This window comes from Pimephales promelas, chromosome 12 (genome assembly GCF_988280905.1).
Source record: "Pimephales promelas chromosome 12, fPimPro1.hap1.1, whole genome shotgun sequence".
Classification (NCBI taxonomy): Eukaryota; Metazoa; Chordata; class Actinopteri; order Cypriniformes; family Leuciscidae; genus Pimephales; species Pimephales promelas.
The window spans coordinates 17,239,536-17,263,969 of NC_142780.1; the positions used below are offsets into that span (position 1 = coordinate 17,239,536).

Sequence of the window (24,434 nt, forward strand, 5' to 3'; positions counted from 1 at the left end):
TGTGCACGGCCACGTCACAGCCGGTGACGTGGACACGATGAAGATTTTAAACCCTGCAGGAAAACGAAAAAAGCGGCAAAAAACTAAAATTGAACCTTACTATTAAATCTTACAGATGCTAACATTGTCTTCAATGGTGTTCAACACACATTTGTGCGAAAATTTGGTTTGGGGTTTCGTGACCCTTTTAAGGAAAACGTCTTCTTTTTTTGAAGTATTTAAATAGTTAAAAAAAACAGGGAAAATTAACATTAGATGTTAGCATTTTTAAGGAATTTCATAGTTCTAATCAAAATGTCATAATGCTGTTACAGTAAATTCTACCGTTTTTTTTTTCTTTAAAAATTAATTTATTTTTACAGTGTATGTGAATAAATGTAAACAAGCTGTCCTGATTAGCTAATGATCCGATCTGCTTGATTGGATCACAATGATCCATGTTATGTATACGCAAGCGTGTCGGCCCAGATCTGGCCCACATCTGGTAGCCTACACGTTGATTCCACAAGGCCCAGATGTGGGCCAGATGTGGTTGCTGTCTGGGAGGGCCCTTAAAATTATGAATTTAAATTTGAGTTTATGTTATTATGAATTTAGGTTCTGAATATTCTTAGGTTCATAATAAAAATCTTAATTTGTCAATCCTTTCAAATAATAGATTCAATGTTTTCTTTATATATGAATCCAAATAATATTAGCTAGTGTAGTGCTTGCTAATCTGCCAAAAAAAAAGACAATGAGTCATCCTGGCTCACAATCAAAACTGGGAACTGATGGGTGACGTGACGTGTCATAACAAGATTCAGACTTTTGGTCAAACACTTGAAACTCAAAGAGAGAAATAGCTCCACACTAGATGAAGAAAAAAAAAGCTTCGTTCAGCTATAAAGAGGAAACAAAAAAGACAAAGACTGTCCAACGAAGGGCTTCGCAAACGCACACGCCAACAAAGTAGGTCTGCAACATTTCGGTAAGTAAACATTAAAACCAATCTGCTCAGTTTGCTTTTAGGGAGTGAAACACACGCGTGTGGTTCTACAGATGCCAGCAGAGCTGTCATGCTATTTTTAGATGATATGAGCACTTGAGCATTAGGAACTGCTGCTTAGCGTAAGTTTTGAGAAACATCTACTTTTTCTCTCTTTAGGTCTTCAAAATGTTTCCTTATTTGATATTTTTGGCATTTGTTTTGCCTCAAAGTCACTCACTGGATACAAACTTTAAGCCTTGCATGCCAGCGAAGTACAACAACGCACATAATGTTTTCCTCAAGCGCCATATTCCTGACGGGGTGCCAAAAACGTGGGACCAGAACGCGTGGGAAATTTTCCTGAGGAAAATTCAAACGTGCAGCAGACCGACGCAGTCGTTTTTCCGTGCCAGCGAGAAACAGCGGGTGGAAAATGTGTGTACTAATGCTGGGGGCAAGACCATGTCCGGTAACCTGTGTATCAGTAAAGAAAAATTCTCCTTCGTAACGGTGAGGATCGATGTCACTGATGGCGCGTGTGGGATCAGGAACATGCGCAATGAAACCAAACACATCATCCTCGCTTGTGAAGAGATTGGAGATGCCTGTCAACCGGTCCATTTTGAAGGAAACCCCGAAAGCAGAGCGCCAAGCAACAACCAGCTGGACTGCGGGGCTAAGGGGAGCTCGGGGACTAAACTTACCGTGATAAACGTCCTTTCTTTTCTGTGTACTTTGGTAGTGATGGTTTACATTTTGTAAGACTCAGAAAGTATGTTTTTAGTGCTACACATAAAGACCTACACAGGCATTTGTTCTTGGCTATTTAGGCCTAGGCCTATGTATTGTTTGTAAATTTCTTATGATAAAATTAAGGTTTAAAGCATATTAAATGTTTAATAATTGTGCATAAAAATAATAAACGAAATAGGCCTAGCCTACTTTTAAATCGACCGTAACAGAACTTAATTGTTACCACAACGTTGCCATAACTCTATTCTTCTTCTTAAATTTCTTCTTTGTCCATTTGTTAGATGGGTTTTTAGAACTGTGCTTTTTTAGACATATAAATGACGTTCATGTACATTTTGTTCTACGATAGAACACAATACCTCGAATAAGATTTTTTAAGCCAACAAAGGGATGTGAGTTTACCTCATTTGTAGCAAATTATAAGCATTAGCCTACTTTGTTCATAAATAAAAAAGCTTTTCTAAAATTAAAAAAAGTGTAATCTTTCTGTTTTTGGTCTAGATCTGTCGATTAATCCAATTTCTGTCTTTTAAGGTTTTTGTGAAACAGGTGGTTTTTCTTTTAGGAAGTTATGGTTGAACAGAAACCATAACTGAGACAACCGAGGTGAAAGAAAAAAATAAAACATTAAAAGGCAGAAGTGATATGTTGTGGTATTGCAAGTAGGCCTAATTAAACATTGGGTCATAAATCTTGATATCAGGTCAACGTGAGGACATGTTAGCCAATAACACATTTGTGACAAGCAAACAAAATTGTAACACTGTAATTCCGGTATTAATTGATCCTCACTCTTCGTTCGTTTGAAATCTGGCTGCTAGTGCTTGTGAATTGTTAGTTTTACTCAGAAATTAGTCAAGTTTTTATTTCACATTTGCCGCCAGAGGGCTCTTGCGCTCCATGCAGGTTATACAGTAAGTCTCGTCAACAAACTGAACAAATTGATTCAGAACCAGAACAAAACGCAAGTAAAAAAAAAAAAAAAAAAATCCTTACAGATTTAGCTGCTTGATTTTACAAGCAGATACAGTTGAGTTGTACTAAGAGTTGTACTAGGCCAGTTCTAGGGTGTTTTGATATATAGGCTACCCCACTAGATAGATAGATAGATAGATAGATAGATAGATAGATAGATAGATAGATAGATAGATAGATAGATAGATAGATAGATAGATAGACAGACAGACAGACAGACAGACAGACAGACAGACAGACAGACAGACAGACAGACAGACAGACAGACAGACAGACAGACAGATAGATAGATAGATAGATAGATAGATAGATAGATAGAAGAAAATAAATTTTATTATTTAATTGGTTGTGGTATTCTACAGCCCTTCATCAAACTTATCAACACACAGTCCTCATCAGATTGTTTACAATCAATGCATAAATAACAAAAAAAAGATAAAATAAACCCAGATTAATACAATCTGTGTCTAAATTCGTATTGTGTGGCCAAGGCAGACTCTGCAAACTCCCTCTGTAAAGGCGAATTTTTTTACCATCCACGAGATGCTACTAGTGCTCAAATTTAATCGCACAGCACAAGACAGATTTTATATTAAACTATATAAGTATCATTAAAACTCAGACACAATGTTGTTGTACATTTTATTTGCTGAGATACATTTGATGCATTAAATCCAATGCCGCACCAGTCTTAAGGAGAACTTCCTGTTCATTCCCTTTGAGACCGCACTGAACAACCATCAATCAAGCCTTAAGCTCTGGCAAGCTGGCACTAACTTCAGTCAATAGGTCATGACACAATTATGACATTAGGCAAATCAATACACGCACACACCAGGCAGAGCCAGTAAATGTAACAATTGGTTTTGAGGAGAAAGGAGGAAAGAATGAACTGAAAGAATGAGTGAAGAGTGAAAGGCAGGGGTGTGCTGAGGGGTAGAAAAGGGTGGAGTGTTGGAAACCGGGCTTGCACTTAAATTGAACTTTTATAGCCACAGAAAAGCAAAGAAAATAAGAGGTTTGTACATAAACTAAGGTGAGAGGCTGGGAAATGCCTTTTGCTTTTCTTCCCATGTCGTTTTTGTATAATTACAGTTATAATTTTATTGTCATATTACATATTACTTTTTAATGCCTACTTATTACTATAAGGCTTATGGTGAGCTATAAATGTAACTATGAACAAACACATAAGATAAAGAAGTTGGTACATGTAAGAGCAATGATGAACTGGCTCGGAGCTTGCAGTTCAATAAGTGAGTCATGATTCAGTGTTGATTCAGTAGCCATTCAGATTTTAAGGATTTGATTCATTAAAATAATTGACTCATAGTTCTTGTTTGTTCATTAACTGTACCTATGAACCTTTACATACTCTTTAGATGACTGAAAGCTGCAGAAAGATGTGGGTGGGAGAGTTCATTTAGACAGCATTTTGGATCTAAATGAAGGCACGAGGACTCATAATAAAATATCAGACTCAGAAATCCCCCAATTAGAGAGACAGAATGAAATAGAGGAAGAGATCTACCATACATTATAATTAAATTGAATGAACTCAGTCAACTGCCTGTTTTATTAGCATTAGGGATGGAAAATGTTTTACAAGGAATCTTTACGCTGCTGTAGGTTATTGAACATCCCCATTGTTCTAAATGTCTTTCAATCTAACTTTCAACCTCCAGACTAAAACCAACAGGGAAAAATAAACAAGAAACAAATGCTTTGGCACAAAAAGCGGCTAACGTGGATGCCTGGTGTGCCAGTTGTAACGCACACACTTACCGCAGCCTCAGATGACTCAGGTTTGTTGAGGTAAAAGAGTTCATTTTATGCAGCATTTTGGATCACATTCAACAAACAAAACTGGAGAATGTTCACTCTTGTATGTTGGATTCCGAAATGCCCCTTTTCAGAACAAGGGGAAGAAACAGCCCGATAGTAATTGGTGTCATAGGACACCAAGGTCAAAGGTCGGGTCAAGTTCAGTGCTTGAGTGGCTGTGGTTTGCCAGAAGTGTGACCAAGAAGAAGGTGAACAACATTTACAAGACAATCAGCGTGTGTGTTTGAGCCGAGAGTTTTATTCAGATGGAAACAGGAAGGCGAACCAAAGACAGAAGTGATTTTAAAGATAAAAGGCCAGCCAATAACATGTAGACGAATGTTTGGCTATTGCCTCACCAGTCTGAGACTGATTTGACTAGAGACTTAATGATTAGAGAGAGAGAGAGAGAGAGGACGTGTGTGTGTGTAAGAGAGACGGAATAAAGGAGGAGGGAAAGGGGAGATGGAAAGTGGAACATTTTGATAATGAGCAAAGGGTGGACTGAGAGAGAATGAACAACACATGGGGCGGAAAAACGGAGGAACATAGTATATAGAGGGTGAAAGAAAAAGTAACAGCTTGATTGAAGAAATCATGTGGTTCATGTTAAATTTCAGTTGGTATAAATTCTCACCCCCAAGGCGTCACCTCACTGACGCCTTGGGAAGCATTTGACCATGCTTCAATATCTGACGCTTTAGGCGCCCTTTAGCGTCAGATAGATGACGCTCTAGGATCGCGTGTAACCCTACCCCTACCCCAGACCTAAACCTACCCGCGTCATCTAACTGATGCTTTCCTTTAGCATCAGTTGGATGACGCCGTAGGATTGCGTAACTGACGCTAAAGGGCGCCTAAAGGCCAATTTATACTTCTGCGTAGGGTGCGCGCAGTAGGTACGGCGTAGCATACGCACAGACGCGTCCCATTGCGCGTACCCTTCGCCGTCGCCTGACGCGCACCTCCTCAAAAATGTAACTACACGTCGCGACGACGCGGACCGCAAGATCGGTGATTGGTCGGCTTGGTAGCATCGCATTTCCTCCTACGCATTTCCGCACGTACCTTCTCACGCATTTCCATCACTGTCTATGATTTCCACACGTACCATCTCCTCCAACGTCTTCTCTCATTTCTGCCTTTCAGTTTTAGTAATTTCACTAAAGTGAACTGTTTTTCCACCTCAATAAGCTCCAACTCCAACATGATCCACTCTCTTTCAATCGCTATTGCTTGTAGTAACCTAGCCGCGAGGAATCTAAACACAGTGGAACATTAAAACTCTCCGCCGCCAACTAGCGTTTCGGAGCAGTACTGCAGAGCAACCAAGACCTGAACGCAGAAGTATAAATGCTCATAACGGCGTCGCCTACGTGCGTAGCCAACGCCGCACATTACGGCGTACCCTCGACGCAGAAGTATAAATTGGCCTTAAAGCCTTGTTTATACTCGACGCGTCCGAAAGGGCGCGAGTCTCCGCTGCCTGCGCGCGCACCTCTCCAAACGGACGAGGCATTTACGTATACTTGACGCGCTCGCCGTTGTGCTATTCTTTGAAACGACAGGGGGCGAACTGGAGTAATTCTCCTCTAAACCACCAGGAATCAGCAGTGAAGAAGTCTTTTGCCGTTTATTAGTTTATCAATTGCTAATTCATAAAAGAGTAAATGCAGTAGGTTTAGCCTACTTTCACTGCATTTAAACTAGTTAAACAACTGAAGCCTTATTGGAAAGTGTTTAAACCTTAATTTTACCAGCACGGCTTAATTCTTCTATTGTACGCTTATTTTGTAGATGTAACCAATTACTTTAGACAAGTGCAAACCAGGCTCTTAATGCAAACGTGTTCCTGTTCACAAAATGAGATGTTATGGTCGCCCATCAATGCAAATGTCTCTGTGTATAGAAGGATCATAAACATGCTGGTACAGATCGTACCAGTTCTGTCAGATACGGCTGATAGTCGTCCATCTTCAGATGCGGCGCCGCTCGCAAAGTTACAAAAAGTGCCGTGCACACCGCCAAGCGCAATGGGAAAAATTTTAGTAATTTCACTAAAATGAACTGTTTTTCCACCCCAATAAGCTCCAACTCCAACATGATCCACTCTCTTTCAGTCGCTATTGCTTGTAGTAACCTAGCCGCGAGGAATCTAAACACAGTGGAACATTAAAACCCTCCGCCGCCTCCTAGCGTTTCGGAGCAGTACTGCAGAGCAACCAATACCTGAACGCAGAAGTATAAATGCTCACAACGGCGTCGCCTACGTGCGTAGCCAACGCCGTACACTACGGCGTACCCTCGACGCAGAAGTATAAATTGGCCTTAAGGGTGAGAATGCGTTGCGTAAGAGGTAGTGAGTCAAAGTAAATAGTCAGACATTATCCACTTCTTCACCCAAATTAATTTAGCTTCATCCACACTAAATCGGCCCTTAATCGGGTGCATATGTGAGTGTTTGTGTGAGCAAGCCCGAAAGAGAATTAATAAAAATTACCACTTTTAATGTTGATGAAGAAACAAAAGAAAAGGAAATGAAACCAATTCATAAAATCTTTAAAATGAAACATTTCAAGATATAATGCATTATTAATTCATAAATGTAATGAGAATAAGTTGTTGAGTGCATAACATTGTGACATTTTACAACCTGAATTAACCTTGACATAAAAAGTGAAAATTAAGTGAAACATTTAATTTTAAGGGAGCTATTGATCTTTACAAAAAACTACGAGGTTCTCAGGGATCCCTACTTTGATTGCATTATTTTTTGCATATTGGTTGGACGACTTATATACAATATATATATATACACACAATTATATTGTATATTATTATTTATTCCCTTCAAGATTTTTTTCCCCTTATTATTATGTAAGGAACGTTGTTTCACCCTGACATTTTTTATATTTTATGCCCTTTCAAAAATATCAAAATTAATTTGAATGCAAACATGTAAGAAATGCTCATCGTAGTGGTTTCAAGAATGTGAATAGCCTTTTTAATGTTTTTATGAATAAATGAATTGGATGAAAACATGAGCGTCGCATTATTGACCTATTCAGTCAGTGTGTGTGTGTGTGTCTGTGTGTGCAGGTTTGGCTACACTTGTGAGAGTCAAATGTTCTCACAAACAGTGAAATAAGTCGAGAATCAACTTGGACTGAAGTGGTCTTCACTTCTTAAAAGGTTGTTTAGCTTTCGAACTAATAATGTTGACAGGACGGCGTGAGGTTTTGGGGGCAAGTTAGGGTTTTGGAAACATTGTATAAAAATCATTGTGTCTGTATGATGTCTTTCATAACATAATGAAACCAACATACAGAATGAGTGTGGCGTCATGGATGAGAGAAGGTGCAATTGCATGTGGTGTTTCAGGAGTAAGCATGTATACCAATGTGCTGGTGGCATGTGTTTGGGGTTATGCGAGTCCCTGGAGTGAGTATCACTTACCCTGCTGGGCTCTTGGCAAGACCGTCAAGACGAGTGAAAAGCAGCAAGAGAGAGAGGAAGAGAGGGAGGGAAAGTGAGAGAAATGTAAAATGAAACCCTAATTCCTCTTTCAAAGTGCACAGAAATATTTATGCCCTCATTGCCAAGCACCTCTCCTTATTCCCTCAACTCTTCTCTCTCTCTCTCTCTCTCTCTCTCTCTCTCTCTCTCTCTCTCTCTCTCTCTCTCTCTGTCTGTCTTCTTTGTCTCTCATCCCTTTCTCAATCTTTGTCATTCCCCATTGGGCTTTGATCTCTTTCTCTCACATATTCTTTCCTCTTTTCACCAGGCCTGAACAAAGTAATAAAAAATGACCTAAGCACAAAAGAACAAAAGATAAGTGGGTGGGAATGAAAACGGGTAAGGCGAAGAGGGGGGAAAGGGGGATGAGAATGGAAAAGAAGAGCGTGAGGGTGTTCGGTGTCAAGGGCCACCCAGGACAGGCAAGATATTGTAAATGTAACTAGGACACAACAATTTAAATGCTTTGCTAATTTCCCATTTCACCTGTTTTCAAATCACCAGTTTGTATTTAGGTCAAACGTGCGTTTCCTATGCGAGAATGCTTTTATCTTTGAACTTTTTTTTTTTTTTTGATGGTGGGCACAATTCACTAAGTGTCTTTTGACTGGGGTATTTATATACCGTTGATTACTCTTCTTTCTACCTTACAGGCCTGCAGCTAACAAGTCATTTAACCCACAAAGCTAAAACAGCAGTGGATGCCGTATGAGGGGAGATTAAAACAACGATAAGAAGACAAATAGCTCCATTGATATGAGAGTGTAATGACTATCGTCTCTTGTTGTACGAAGAGGAACATGTGTGGACATGAAGCTATTGTGTGAACACAATCGGCAAGGTGTGTGATGTGTGACGCATCGCCTCGCGCTATCTCTGTCAAGTGCTTGTAATACAAGCGTCGCGCTTTGTAAACACATTCAGAGAGCGACCCGAGCGCTACATTCCTCTCTGTGAGAGGTAGAAGTAAGTCACTACAATAAGAAACAACTTTGTGTGGGATGTTGAAAACTACTAATTGTAAAACTGAAGTGTGTGGGGGGCTGTGAGTAGAAGTAGCCTATTTTGAATCGTGCGATTGATTCGGTGTTGCCAGAGCTCGCAAGAAAAAGCTGTTTTTGTTTTTATGAATCAGGAAAGGTAAATTGCTCAATATATAGAGTATAAAGTATGGTTTATCAAAGCTATCCAAATTGTGACAAATTATAAAATATATATTTTAAATAATTAAAAATAATTATCCTTTAAAAAACTAAAATATTTAACAAATACAAAGAGACACTTAAAGGTAGGGTAGGCAATTTTCTGAGAGGCTAGCAATAGCAAAAGATCCCACCCTCCCTTCAAAGCGTTTTCAAAGCTCCAGACCTCCTTCAAAACACACGTAGCCTACGTATTGCCTACTACAGCAGGGAGCAAACAAAAGTGTCATGAGAAACAGGGTTAACCTCATGTCTCAAAGCACAAAACATTACAAAAATAATTAACGTAATTTACTGAAAGATCACTGAGCTGTACCACCTGACAGCTGCAGATTAATTTCGGCATTGATGCTGTTGCCACTGATAATTCGAGTCATGTACTGCTCCAAGTATAGCCTAATGTCACTCTTCCTAATTACAGTAATGCTGCATTCACACGGGGCGTCAACGATAACACTTCTCATTTACTTTGAATGGGTGAAGTCATGCGTTGCTGAACTGAATCGTGGTTTCCATTGCGTTGTGTCACTGGTATTGCTCATGGCAAAAGTTAAAAAAGTCGCAAAAGTAATGTGATTGGCTGTTGTCACTATGGACGGGTCAGCACCAAGCTTCAGCCACGCCCTCCGTCAAGCGTTATTGACGCCCCATGTGAATGCAGCATTATGCCGTTATAGTATAAGCTGATTGGTTTGGCTCAGAAGGAACTGTGAAAGGTGGCTGCTGTTTCGGTTGTGGTGCTCAGTGACTGAAGTCTGTGTAACAATGCGTAGACATCCAACGCACATGGCAGCCTTTAGCATCAATATAGCACAGAGTATGGGTAGGTTTAAGTCTGGGGTAGGGTTTGGAAGCGCCTTGCGCTGAGGTATGGAAATACACGTTGATAGGCAGGAACGAATGCGATGAATGGACGAGCATTGTTTAGTTCTACGCCTTCCACAAAAGATATAATACAAATAATTTAGATATACCACTTAATTTAGTTATTGCTTTCAGGAAGTGAAGAGACTTTCAACCATCATAAAAATAAAATAAAATGTAAAAAAACCTGGAACAAATCACCATGCCTTTAATTAATTAGCCTAAAAATCTATACATATTATTAATTATTTACTTATCATTAATAAATAATTCTATACATCTACGGTGACTTATAATGGCATTGCATAGAGTGCATGGCTTGAATTATATGGGGTCTTTCTTGGGGATATTGAAAAGATATTAGTTGGTCATACTTTATTGCCAAACATGCACCAGAAATCACTCGAAACGTTACTGTAAATAAACCCAACCGGCCCGTTGTTAAGTTGTTAAGGACTTTTTTTTTTAAAGAGTGGGGGAAAAAAATCAAACTCGTTTATAATAAGAAGACAGGGCAACATTGGACTGGGGTGACTGCAAAGCGCGAGCGGTCCATCCTGTCACCCGGGTTACCCGCGCAGTAAAATCTGCAGTTCGCTGTGGCTCGGAAGACCATCCATCAAAAGTAAATGGTTAACGGCTTCTTTGTACGACTGACATCCATCATCCAGTCTCTATGGCGCACGTCTTCATTAGAGACCCAAACTTCGCCTCTCCACCTTTTACCAAGTCCCTACCCCCCATATGCTCAGCTCTTTTCTTCCGTTTCAACAGCAGGGGTGAGGGGGAGACTATAAAGACCCTCGGGGACACTGCTGCAACCTCCTGGCCTCTGCTAGGTCACCTTTTGTGCCTGCGTAATTCTCTTCCCTCGCGTTCTCTTGCTCCCGTCAGATCTCTGGAATTTCCACCTCCCTCAGAGGACCCTCCAAGTCTCCCCAGCCCCAAACGTGGAAGACGGTTACCACAACGGAGGAAGATCCAGTTACAGGAGCTTTGAGTGTGTGTTGATTTAGATAACCGCGGGAATGGACAAGAGGGGCTGAACTTGACAGAGCTCTGTTTTGACAATCAGTCTGACAAATTGCCCTGTATGTTTTATGCTCACATGTTATTGTACACAGTTTGTCTGCCACAGATAGAGACATCTGTACACATTATATGTGTTCATATGTCTCTTGTTAAATGTTTATTATATTCTATTCTTGGCCTACAGCTTATATGAAATTATTAGCCTATCATTATTAATATTGAATGAAAAGCAAACACACCAGTAAAAGAGCAGGGAGGGCGTAACAACAATAATTTTGTCTATTACGTCAGTGCGTGGGTCCCAAATAAATTGCACCAATATTTTATTTTTTATGTTTTAGTCAACATATGTGTATATAAGTAAACCCCCCGTTTATTTATTTTATTATTTACGTTGTCCCCTTTTATTTTGTATTTGCCTACCAGGGCAAGTCATTTGGAAATATTTAGAGGAAAAACTGTGTAAAACTGTTTATAAATAAATAATAATAAATAAGATAAAAATGTAAAATAAAATAAAAAGTTTAGTTAAAAAAAGAAAAGAAAATGATGTTAGATAACAACAAATGATAACAAATAGTTACATAACTAAAAACAATAAATAAAAAGTAAATTTCTAAATTAATTCATCTAACAGTATACAATGCTGTAAGGATTAGGGAAAATTTAACTTAATAGAAACTAAAACATTTTCAAATAATATTTAGACATTATATACATTATATATAATCCTTTGGCACGATTGTGAATATGCCAGTAAAATAGAAAGAAAGTTTTAGCGATAATTTTCAATGTACAAAGTCGCATTCATTTAAATGAATAACTGTGCAACTAAATAAATAGGCTAGCCTACATAAAAACGAGCTCAAAGGGGCGTTTTCAAGTGCGCACATGTTTTCAGCGGGGCGTGGTGAGGGCGGGACAAGATCATCTCGAAGTATCATTGGCGCTTTGTTTTGACAGGGCAAGTAGAGGGTGGGGTTTCTCCAAAAAAAGGGGTGTGTGCGCTCACAGATTAAGCGTGATAACTGGCCCAAATTTAAGGTTCAACCTATTCACCACAAGCTAGGACGTTTGGAAGAACTGAATGAAAGTCTTAGACGGGTAGAGAAAGGCACCGATTGACATCTTCAGGTTATCTTGTCAGAGTAAGCAGGCTAAAAGGGTAGAGAAAGTAGAAAATTCATTTTAATTTTTGCAGTGGGAACGCTGCTTTCAGAATCAAAGTTGCAGGTACATTTAGAGGGTGTCAGGATCAAGGACCGACACACTGCCCCACACAAGTGAGAATACTAGTGGGATAAATACAGACAGAACGCACGATGGATCGCAAAATCCCCGATTTTGCTGGTACCTGGAAAATGAAAAGCTCAGAGAACTTCGAGGAGCTTCTCAAAGCACTGGGTAAGTGTTTATCATGATGCCGGCGCGCGCGCAGAGAGAGAGAGAGAGCGCGCGCAAGTCCTAGACGCGCGGGCATGGATTGCGCTACATACCAACACTTTCATTACCTCTCTTGTGTGTAAAAGCAAACCGCTTTAAAATGTATCCCGTAAAACTACCAGTATCTGGTTTTATGATACTAGTTACTACTTATTAAATAAGTATTATTTAGACTATACTAATTATTCCAACTTTGGTGCGTTGTTAACACCAGTGCCTAAATATTATTGGTGGTGTATGGTGACACTGGTGTATAGTTTTACTAAAACTAGTCAGGTTACAAACAAATGGCACTTTTATTTGGCAGTGCTGAGCTTATTTCTATTAATTTCCTTGAGCAATGTGATACTGTCGTGACTGGTGCTTCAAAGATCCATTCAGTGTCTTGCGTTTTTGTGCAGGATAGAAAAAACACCTCGCGCTCTCAATTTGTGGGTGCGTAAATTGCATGGCATGTGTGTTTGGAAAAGTCGGTTCACTTGCTGTATTTCTCGACCCACCTCGACCCACCTCTTGTTTAAACGCTTCCATTGCTCAAACCAGAATCCAAGTTTATCTGTGGGTTCCCAAAATTTGACTGACGTATGACTTAATGAGGGCACTGCTGCCACCCAAACACCCCTCTTGAACAGTCTGTGTCGAACAAAAGAAGCAGATTCCCTAAGAAGGGAGAGTGGGTCCTTCATTTCACCATTCAAAAGAATGATGAAATGTAGCAGACAGGTTAAAGAGGGCGGAGAAGGTGCACAATAGAGAGGGAGTCCCGCTGTTTCTGACATGGGAACATGATGAATTACCGGTATGAATACGACAAACTGCAGCCACACGAACTTCTGGGGACAAATGTCATCGAAAGTGCATGTAATGTGTATGATTGACAGATAGGTTCATTGAGGAATGAACTGTGCAACTTGTTTTAATGTTTTGCACAGACATGCACATTCACATAACTCTTAAATTCACACTCACGTACCATTCATTTTCATAACACAAATATTCCCGTGCACAGCTGGGCCCGACCTGTCGCCACACCCTGTCATCCACCCTCCTCCATCTCCTGTCCTCATCTTCATCCCTCTATTCTGAAATGCTTCCTTTGACCTTTAACCTATGACACTGACCCTGACCGTCTGACTCCTAAAATATTTTCTCGGTTACTGATGGAGTTTAAAACAGGGCTTGATCTGACAGGAGTCAGTCTAACTTTATTAGCTAATGTTTTTACAAGGTTCTGCCTGCCTCAGTAAATTGTTTAGATTTACGTTTTCTTGTGTGTGTGTGTGTGTGTGTGTGTGTGTGCACTAATGGATTCTGCTAAAAGTCAATGGGGTAATTGACTACGTGTTTCCGCGTCTCTGCCTGAATGTGTGTCTAAATTTTGGCCTCCATCTTGTCTGCCTTCATGTGTATATATTTACCCTTGGTGACAGGTGGGAATGTGTGTGAGGTGAGTAGTGTGAAATTCTACTCGATGCACAGAGGGGCACACACACACACACACATACACACACACACAGAAAGAGAGAGAGGGAGAGAGACTGGCCTCTTAATATCTAGCTGTCTTTTCCCACACTTGAATACCCCTTTTCTGTCTTTGTTGCCTTTCTTGTTTCTTTTTCTTCTCTTGTCAGTAATCTTGCCCTCCTTCAACTGTGCCATGCTTTTTTTTTCATTGTTGCCTCTGCCCTTCCCTACTTCCACACTGCGCTCTATCCATTTCCTGTCAGGAAGGTTTAATAGATTACAGCTTCCCTTGTGGCTGGTTGAATAACTTCCCCCTTTCAATGAGTTCATCCACCTACACACACACACACACACATTGTCTTTTCATGTTTTATGGTGACTTTCCATTAACCTTTTATATAGTACAAACTTTATATTCTATCCCCATAAACTATCTATCCCCTATACCTATATCACAAAAAAGTTTTTTTATTATTATTAAAATAACATCACTTTGATTTTGTATGATTTCTAAGCTGTTTTACTAATGGGGACAAAAAATGTCCCCCACACGGACAAGGATTTTGGATATTGCCATCTTTATATCGCCTATATTACAATCTTAAAGTTGCTGGGTTATTTTAACCCAATTTTGGGTCAAATATGGACAAACCCAGCTGTTGGGTTAAATTTATAAATTGCATTTTTTTTTAATCCAACAATCGGGTTTGTCCATATTTGACTCAAAATTGGGTTAAAACAACCCAGCATTTTTTAGAGTGTAAATAAAATAAATTTAAATTCAAACATTCAGGGATAATTCATCCAAAAAATAAAAAAAATATGTCACCATTTACTCACCCTCAAGTTGTTCCAAACCTGTATGATTTTTTTTTTCTTCTGCTGAATACAAAAGAAGATATTTTGAAGAGGATGGAAAAAATACTATGGAAGTCAATGAAGTCCATCAACTGTTTGGTTACTAACATTCTTTAAAAGATCTTCTTTTGTGTTCAGCAGAAGAAAAAAATTCATTCTGGATATTGGTGACTATTAAATTTGTATATTAATATATAACATTTAAAAATGTGTTAAATTGGTTGTGATAGTAGAATATGTTTAAATGTTAACATCAATCAAAAAGACTATTTACTGGTAGTACTGTGTGGATTACCATTTTCATTTTCATGGGCATCTCATCTTTCCCAATATATGCAGCATTAAATCAGTTGATGTCATCAGACATTGTCGGCAGAGCGCGCAGATTTTAATAACATAACTCTCAAAAACTCTATAAATGAAGCCTTTCCCATAGCTTGTTTGGACTAGCTGTTCTTCAAGAGATTGTTCTGATGTGCATGTGTGTTTTGTCAGGTGTGAATGTGATGCTGCGTAAGATTGCGGTCGCAGCCGCGTCAAAGCCATCCGTGGAGATTACGCAGGATGGAGAGACACTTTCAATCAAGACCTCCACCTCTGTGAGGACCACCCATGTCACCTTCACAGTTGGACAGGAGTTTAATGAGGCCACTGTGGATGGACGTCCCTGCACGGTATATACACACCCATATAAAAACACTTTAAACGTCATCCTACATTTGTCGATCTGCGTTTTCCCTTTCCAAAATGTTCTAAAAAACAAGAACCATACGAAAGTTCTGTGTTTGTAATCTGATGTGGACTCAATCACACCCTCCATCTCAGAGGAGCTATCAAACTCAGCACACACCCTTTCTCTGAAACTCACATTCTCATGGGCACTGATCAGTCTTAGAGTCACACATTAAAACATACCAAAGAAAAGACCTTTACTTATTTGTCTGTCTCTGTTTCTTTCAGAGCCTCCCTTGTTGGGAAACAGACAGCAAAATTAGCTGTGAACAGACTTTGCAGAAGGGCGAGGGTCCAAAAACCTCATGGACCAGGGAGATAACCAATGACGGCGAACTGATTCTGGTGAGATTCATTCGTGTTATGATGTGTTATCCTTGTGATTCTTACACACACATTGGTCCTCAATCATAGTTTTCCTTTTAATAGTCTTTTTTCCTGTTTGCAGACAATGACCGCAGATGATGTGGTGTGCACAAGAGTTTATATCAGAGAGTGAAAGTATGAGGAAAAAGGAAGAACATCCATCCATATCACTGTCTTTCCTCATTAACCATTGACTGTGATTTTATATCATCTATTTCCTTTTTGCCTCATCTCGTCTTTCTTTTTTTGTTGACAATGTATTTGAATAATACATGACAGAGCCATGCAAATAATTCTTGCGAGGTTCCAGAAATCCAAGCAAAGATTTATTTTTTTTAACTGGGCCCTGATTGGTCATTTAACAAACACATAATTTGTGCTGAAAAGCACTTTTGAGGGTTGGTCTCCACATAGATGAAGACCTGGATATCTAAAGCTTGAAAATCAGTCTTTGGTAAGACGGTTCACATTCACCACTGTAAAAATCTCAGAAAAGTCACATTTATCATAAATCACAGAACTTTCACAAACAAAATCTACACGATTTTTGTGGATGGTGGAAGGGTGGAAGATTTCCCCATTCAATTTTCGCAACGGATTCAACTGACAGTGGACTTGTGTGAGCTATGCTTCATAAATCACCACACTAATGGCAATAGACAATGGACTTTTATTTTTGCCTGCAAAATTTTGTGAATGTAACCGTGCCTTAAGATTGTACATCAAAGTATGATATGCCCTCGGAACATGTTTATGAAGTTCAGTCCATATTTTTTTTTATTTTCTCAGTTGACCTTTTGTTTAGCTCTGTCTTGAAATATTACTGACCAATCCTAACTTACCAACCGTTCTCAGACAGGCTTTTACTTTCTAACTCTATGGAGAATCTATCTATGGATTGCTTTTAAATTTCATTTTATAGTTTAATTCAGTTAATTGTGAGAAGTGTATGCCTTCATTCTGATTTGCTGTGGCCAAAGTTACTCGTTACAGCATAACTTAACAATGTTTTAAACGAAAAATGGCTGATAAAATGCTTTTCAACTTCAATTCATTCCAGCCCAAGAAAGGACAATATTCTATTGGTTAAAATCCTGCTGTTCATGGAAATCTCCAGTTCATTCCTATGCGACGTTCTGTAAATCTTGTCTGAATTAGCGACAGTTCCAAAGGGGGCGGAGCTAAGCAAATGGTCAATTGTGATTAGAAACCCCTGAATCTTCAATCCCAACCTTCTCTTTTCCTCTTTATTTTTGTATATATTTTAATAAAAACTGAATCTGAATTTTCATTCAATCTCTCTTTTTATTTTTATTTTTAAGTATAAACAACTACTTACTGTATTTCTGTGCATGGACAATGAAGGTTTCTGCCGAGAACATGTGTTTTTCTGCCATTCAGTAGCGTTTATCCCCACAGAAACGTAGTGGTGGTTCCATGATGCCACTGGAATGAATGTTCATTGATTTTATTTTAAAATAAAAAAGAAATTAAAGAAATCACATTGACCTTTATAACAAATCCTCACTCTTTCTCACACTCTTTTCTCACTCAGACATACTAGTGGGTTCACATCTTATTATAGTATTTCTGCCAGCTGGCTGTAACTAGAATAACTTGTCTGTCGCTCTCCACCCCTTCGTCTCTCCCTGATTTTTCCATCTCAGTCTTTCTTTCTCATCATTATCACACCGTCTCTGGTTCCTGCCTTTCATCTCTCTGTTTTTCAAGACCCTACACTTTTAATTCACTAATCACTGTTCAAATGAATGGAATGTAAATGTATTGTAATGTAAAAATGGATGTAAAACCCCCACATAAGTCATCAAAGAAATTTCCCCAGTAACCAAATTAAAATAAAATAGATCCAGGCAAAGAAGCCAACTATCCATTCTGAGCAGGAAATGCCAGTCGGATTACAAGGTGAAGATGATTAACGGCAGATGTGCTTAACAAGGAGCATGGATCATAAGAAGGAATAGAAACTCAGGGTCAAAAAATTAAATGAGGACAACAAACACCCATATATACTGTACATATATATCTACAATACACGGTACACCCAGGACAGTTAAGAACAGAAATGTAGAGATTAATAGACATGATCAAGTGAATTCACACTTACAAAGAAAAACAAAGGTATGAATGTAGGTGATGGTGGAATGTGGAGAGGTTTAGGGGTGATGCCTGCAGCTGTACTTGGTTACTGTGACCCTAATAAAACCAACCTCTCTCTACCTCCTGCCCCTATAAAAGACCCCAAATAACTGCCTCCCCTTCCTCCTTTATTACCCCCTGGGGCAGTAAAAGGCAGCTGTCTCTCCCCTCTCGATAAACCGCCCGCATATTTGCACACATATGAAACCAAACATGCACATTCTTTAGAACCTTCACATGTCCCATCAAACACTTTGGACACTGTGAGCACAGACCATAAAACCACACACATACACATGCGAGTGCCCACAGCCAGTAATTGGCCCTAATGTGCCAGAAACACTTGCATATTTGGTCATTAACTTCAAAGGAACACAAGCATATAGTCTAACAACTCAAACACACACCCACACGCACACACATATGTTGATTTTGCCCATGTGCAGGGCAGGTAAATCTGGAATGACAATCTCTTCCCAACATCTATTCTGTTTGCTCTGGATTTGGCTGGCAGGCAATTTGAGAATCAGTTAAGCATTAAGCACACACACACACACACACACACACACACACGCACGCGCAACTAGTGAAGTGACGTGAAGGCAAGTATGGCAATCAATACCTGGAATTTGTCCTCTGCATTTAAGTGCAATGTGTAAAAATGTTGAGTATCTATTAACAGAAATGCAGTATGACACCCATATCTATGTTTTCAGTGGTGTATAAAGAACTTACTTGATAAACCGTAATGTTTTTATTACCTTAGAATGGGACATTTATATCTACATAACCGAGGCTACCACCACTTCTATGAAGGTCGACATATTGTGACGTCATGTTTCTACCGTAGCCGAACACGAACAAACAACGCTACAAAACGCGTTTCATCACTACCTTGAAAGAGAAGCCGCAGAAAGCTGGAAACTAGCCATAGACACAGTGAGTAGTGAGTTTTCCCTTGTCAGTGGTGTAAAATATGTAGTTGAAATGTTTCATGTTACTTAGTTCTTCTCCCTCGCTGTGTTATGGCTTTGCTATGTGGGGATAAATGTGCTGGTTACGTTCGTGAGACAGCTGATTCGTCCTCTTGTCATTGACCGTAAAACGGTAAAGTTACAGGAATCACCAACGCCGAGTTACAGGAATCACTGACGCCGAGCGAACTGAATTGCATAGCCGAGTCTGACAGTATTAATGAGCCAGCGAGACTTGGAGGCTGGGAAGCGCTGGCCAGTCTCCCAGACACAGTGCAAGTGGGACCAACGACACCAGAAGTACCTGGGGTGGGGCAGCGAGGCGAAATGCAGGGACACGACTCGGAAGGCATAGTGGCCCAGAGAGGGGTCTGAGTGTGTGGTGCAACACGTACCTGCTTCTGTCGAAGGGAAGAGTGAGTGTGCGGAGGCATCAGTGTGTCAGGAACAAAGGTGCTGTTGCTGCTCACTGGCGCTGAAAGAGGGGCTTGAGGGTGACAAGGCATACCGTCATCGACTGCCAAGTGTGCCCTCTTGGGACCCAGAGGTTTCAGAAATTGCTCTTTTGTTAAAAACGTGGGTACCACTGGCCGGTGGTACCCACAGAAAGAAAAGGAAACAAAAGATTCTCTGCCCCGGCCCTCCACCAGGGGAAGGAGCGGTGCCTTCACCACCTCCTGAAGAGCAACTTGGTCCACCTCTGGGTCACTCTTCTTGCCAGGGTTGTTTGCACCAGCGCTTGCCTCCTGGTTTGGCAGCGGCCTGGATGGGCTTGGCCGACTTCCTGCAGCCTGATTCATGCTGAAGCCTGGATGGTGGCTGCAGCTGCAGAGGCTTACCGGGAGCGGAGGACACCACCGGAGGTCAACCTCGGCGATGAGCAGACGGAGGGTCTGTGGCCGGTGGACGGGTGGGAGCAGCAGTGAGCTCTTGTTTGCGTTGCTGAATAACCCAACCTGGGAGATGGGGCATCCAGGAACCGATATTTATCAGTGTCCCTCACGTCCGACCGGTTGACCCAAAGGTGGCAACACCAAGGTGGACATCGCCTGACCGACTGAACGTGCGGTTTCTTTCGCCGATCAGAGAGCGAGGTCAGTTGCCACGCAGACCCCCAGGAGGAGCTCTGGGTCAGAACCACCCTTGTTCATGTCCATGAGCGCCTGGGCCTGATGGACCAGCAGAAGTGCCATGGCATGGGGGCAGAAGCAGTCTGTCCACAGGCTCTGTAAGCCTTCGCTGTGAGACTGGATGAAAACTTACAGGCCTTGGATGGGAGGCGTGGATTGCCCCACCGTCTATTTTTTTGTTCTAACATGAAGTTCGAAAGAACAGTATTTATCTGATTTAAAACATGTTGTCAAACTGTACAAGGTTTTACTGTCACTTTTCATAAATATATTGCATCCTTGCTGAATAAAAGCATTAGTTTCTTTAAAACAATACTAAATTCATAAAATCTTATATTTCAAATAAGCCTACATATATTTTCATGAAAGATTGAACAAATTCAATGTTGTTAGTCTTTAAAAATCACTCTAATCTCTCATGTAATTTTAATGGAATGTGTGTGTGGCATAGGCAAACCATGGGATGTGAGCTTGTGATACTCAAACTGTGAGCTGGCCGTCAAAGTCAGATCTTAATCTCAGTTGTTGAAAGATAACAGATATATCAGATCCGTGTTAAATCTGACAGCACCGTGTGATTTGGATCAGATTTAACCATGTAAATATATGGACAGACAGCTTGGTATGATAATATTTTGTGCCCTGCAGCAAAGATTGCACAGGACATTGTGAAAGATAGAAAGATTTATATGACTGAATGTGTATATGGTTGTGGATACGCAGGCAAAAACAATTTGTCAAGGACACTGAGTGGCAACAGAGAGGGAAACTGAAGCGTAGGGTGTGTTGAGTTTTCCAAGTATGACATGTACAAGCGTGTGTGTGTTTGTGTGTCAAACAGTTAACAGTAAGAAACAGCCTAGAGACAAAACATGCCAAAAGGCCCTGTGGGCTTAATTCAAAGCATCTACTGTCACCTTACAACCGATTGGGGGATCACAGCTGGCCCTGATCCATGAACCTCAAGGGCAGTCTGCAAGATTCTTATGCACACACACACACACACACACACACACACACACACACACACACAAGTAAACAAGGTTAAGATAATATGTATATGTGTATGTAGATAATCAAATATGTTTTTCACACCCTAATCATTTTGCTTGCACACTACCAAAGAGGCAATACGCAATACGAACACAACTACACACATGCACTTGAGCATTTACTTCCAGTTGAAAAAGACAAACAGTCTAAAACATTTCTCACAGTGGTGCTGACTCAAAGTGAGCTGGTGGAAAGGATTCCAAGATTCCAGACATGCGGAAAGAGTGAGTCCCGCACTGAGGTGTGGAGAGCAGAATCACACTGAAACAGTCACATCTCGTGCCCAGGCTTCTAGGTCAACTGTCAGTTTAAAGGAAAATTCTGGGTTCAGGACAAGTTTAGATCAATCGACATGTTGAAGCTTCACATTTCTGCTTTTAAATTCTAAAATGTATATATAAATCCCTATTCACTTAAAAATGAAAATTCTTTCATCATTTACTCATTCTCAAGTAGTTTCAAACCAGTAATCATTTCTTTCTTCTGCTCAGATCTTTTGAAGAATGTAGGAAACCATGTACCCGATTGACTTCCACAGAATTTTTTCCCCAACTTTAACTCTACTTGTCCCCGTATAGGGCAATTGGTTCTGCAGCAAGACAGACACAGGACAGACACAGATGCACCGTTGCAAGACCAATACATAAAATACTTAATGTTACAGGCTCTCGTTGTATGACAGAGAATTGAGAAGATAGATAGGCCTAAGTGCTATAGACCTAAACTAGATGAATAAATAAACGGGCCTGTAATTCGACAACCATATGTAAAAAGAAACATCTAACAATGTTCACTATAGGGGGACATTTCCATAACAATCATCATTTCATCAACAAAATCATCAACTGCAATACTGTATACATGTTATAACTACCCCATCACTATTTAATTGTTAAGTCTATCTACTCCTGAGTTGAGATTGCAGTCGGAACGAATGAGTGCCCGTATCTTTATTGCTCTTTACTGGAGTTAATCTAAACCAAGACCCAGAAGGTAAGATCTGAAACTCTAAATGAAGGGGGTGGGAGCTATCAGAAATAACTGATTTGGCCTTCCTAACTACCTGTCTGTTTTACAGGTCAGTGAGACTGCTAGACACCTAGAATTTTACTGCTGACCTTCACTATATTAGAAAGAGCAGTTTTGGCCTTAACAGTGAGATTACCACCAGCAAATTACTGATAATGTTAATACAGACTCAATGTATTATTTATAAAAAAAGAATGGTCATGAGGGTCTTATCAACATGAAACATGTATGAACTAATACATTAACCTTACAGACTCTTAATTAGTTGCTAATGTGGTAATCATTAATGAATAGCTTAATCATTAGTTACACATTAATTCAGTATTATCTGTGCATTATTCAAGCATTAATTAATGCTTATTAGTGCACACGTAAAGTGTTATCAATATTTCTTTAGGCCTCATGATCATATGGATATAGAGATTGAGGACATGTGCATCATTCAGTTTGGCAAAGTGTCCTTTTTGCAACACAATTTAAAGAGAGCATACTCTGAAAATAGGATCAGATCCCTTGCAGTATTTGCAGTGAGAATAACATGGGGAAAATTACAGATGCCCGAAAGGGTAGATGAGATCAACAGACATTACCAAAAGATCACAGCATTGACCCCAGTGACTCACTGTGGTTTTTATAGTGTAAGATATCATTACATGGAGCTCAAGGCATGAATGGGAAGAGTGCAACACTACTCAGTACTCAACAGCTTTCATAGTAGCATTTGATTCACTACTGAACGATTAATCGATGTCAGCCCCCTTTTTTTGTTCTTGCACAGGAAGCATGACATGATTCACAAAACAAGTCGGTTCCTGCTCACTTTTTCAGCAGTGCTGGTTCCGGAAGTATTTTTTCATTCATTTTTTATTAATCTTATAAAAAACGATGGAGAAATGCAAACTACTCATTTACAAATGTTGAATATTAAAAAAAAAACAATACATTTTAAGTGTGTTGCAAAATATGCGTATTATTTACAAAAATTTCAGTATTTTGAAAGCATAGGGAGATATACGTGATTACATCATTTGCAGTGCTTTCATAGAGTGGGCGGAGCTAAAAAATAAAGCTGAAATAATGCAGGCTCATGACTGAGCCTGCAACAGCAAATTCCATCATTTAACAGCCTCGTAGCTCACAGTAGGTCTGTATTTAAAGGTTTATAAGTTATCATTCAAAATCAATATTTGCTATGGAGAAAATTAATACTTTTTACTTCCAGAACAGAGCTATCCACTCTACATAACATCTATTCTAAGGTATACGTATGACTAAACCACAGAATGCACATATACTGACAGGAACAACTCTGGTGGAACACCAGATGACACACATCTCCGTCTTTTTATGTTAGTGAAATCACACTTGAACGCACGCAACACACACAAGGCTGTCAAGGCTTGTTGAGATGCACCTTGCCTTACTTGAAATGTATGCGAGAGTAGGCGGCTGCAGTGGCAGTGGGGGGAGGAGAGAAAAAAGCGCAGGCAAGCCGAACAGATCTCGCTTCTCTCAGTGGATCAGACACCTGTGAGATCAAAGACTGATATCACGGGATTCACGCCCGTCCACGGTTTTGATAATAAACTGGATGTAATTTAATTTTTGTTGCTTGTAATAAAATAAATATAATGAACAAGACACCCAAAGAGCCAGTCATGCTGATGTATGTCAAAAAATTGCAAGAGGTTGTGAGAGTTGTGCCTACACGGCAAGAATAAGTGTGATTTTTTAACCAACCTTGTGCAGTAAATTTGTTACTGTATTTTTTAATCATTGATAACTTTAGACATAAAACAACATTAATTAAACTGAACATAAATTGTCAATTTTGAATTCATGGTGACTTTAATTTTATTTAGCACTGAAATAAAGGACTGACTGAATGCGTAAAGTTGAACGTGGCTTTTTTTTTCTCTCTTTCTTCATCACTTACATACTGTACTGAATGGAGTCCCAGATGTCATGCAATGCTGTATAGTAGCATACCATATCTGTGGGAAGCCACATTGCTAGTAACAGCAGGCATCTGCTGGGGTCAGGTGACTGCTGAGTTTTGATTAGTTGAGAGAACTGAGGCAGAAGACAAGAA

The 24,434-nt window shown here is 39.9% G+C and overlaps 1 protein-coding gene across 1 annotated transcript; it reads left to right on the plus strand.

Annotated features, from left to right (window-relative positions):
* Nucleotides 1–12,251: 12,251 nt before the first annotated feature.
* On the plus strand, nucleotides 12,252–16,672 carry crabp2a (cellular retinoic acid binding protein 2, a). The gene is made up of 4 exons (XM_039680193.2): nucleotides 12,252–12,540; nucleotides 15,397–15,575; nucleotides 15,862–15,978; nucleotides 16,082–16,672. Exons 1-4 carry the CDS (start codon nucleotides 12,459–12,461, stop codon nucleotides 16,130–16,132), a joined length of 429 nt encoding a protein of 142 aa, XP_039536127.2. The 5' UTR covers nucleotides 12,252–12,458; the 3' UTR covers nucleotides 16,133–16,672.
* Nucleotides 16,673–24,434: the final 7,762 nt, after the last annotated feature.

Excerpts from the sequence above, each read along its gene's own strand:
- crabp2a (XM_039680193.2), top strand. The coding sequence starts at position 12,459 with ATGGATCGCAAAATCCCCGATTTTGCTGGTACCTGGAAAATGAAAAGC. Across the intron at positions 12,541-15,396 it reads GGAGCTTCTCAAAGCACTGG|GTGTGAATGTGATGCTGCGT; the intron begins GTAAGTGTTTAT and ends GTGTTTTGTCAG. Across the intron at positions 15,979-16,081 it reads ATGACGGCGAACTGATTCTG|ACAATGACCGCAGATGATGT; the intron begins GTGAGATTCATT and ends TCCTGTTTGCAG.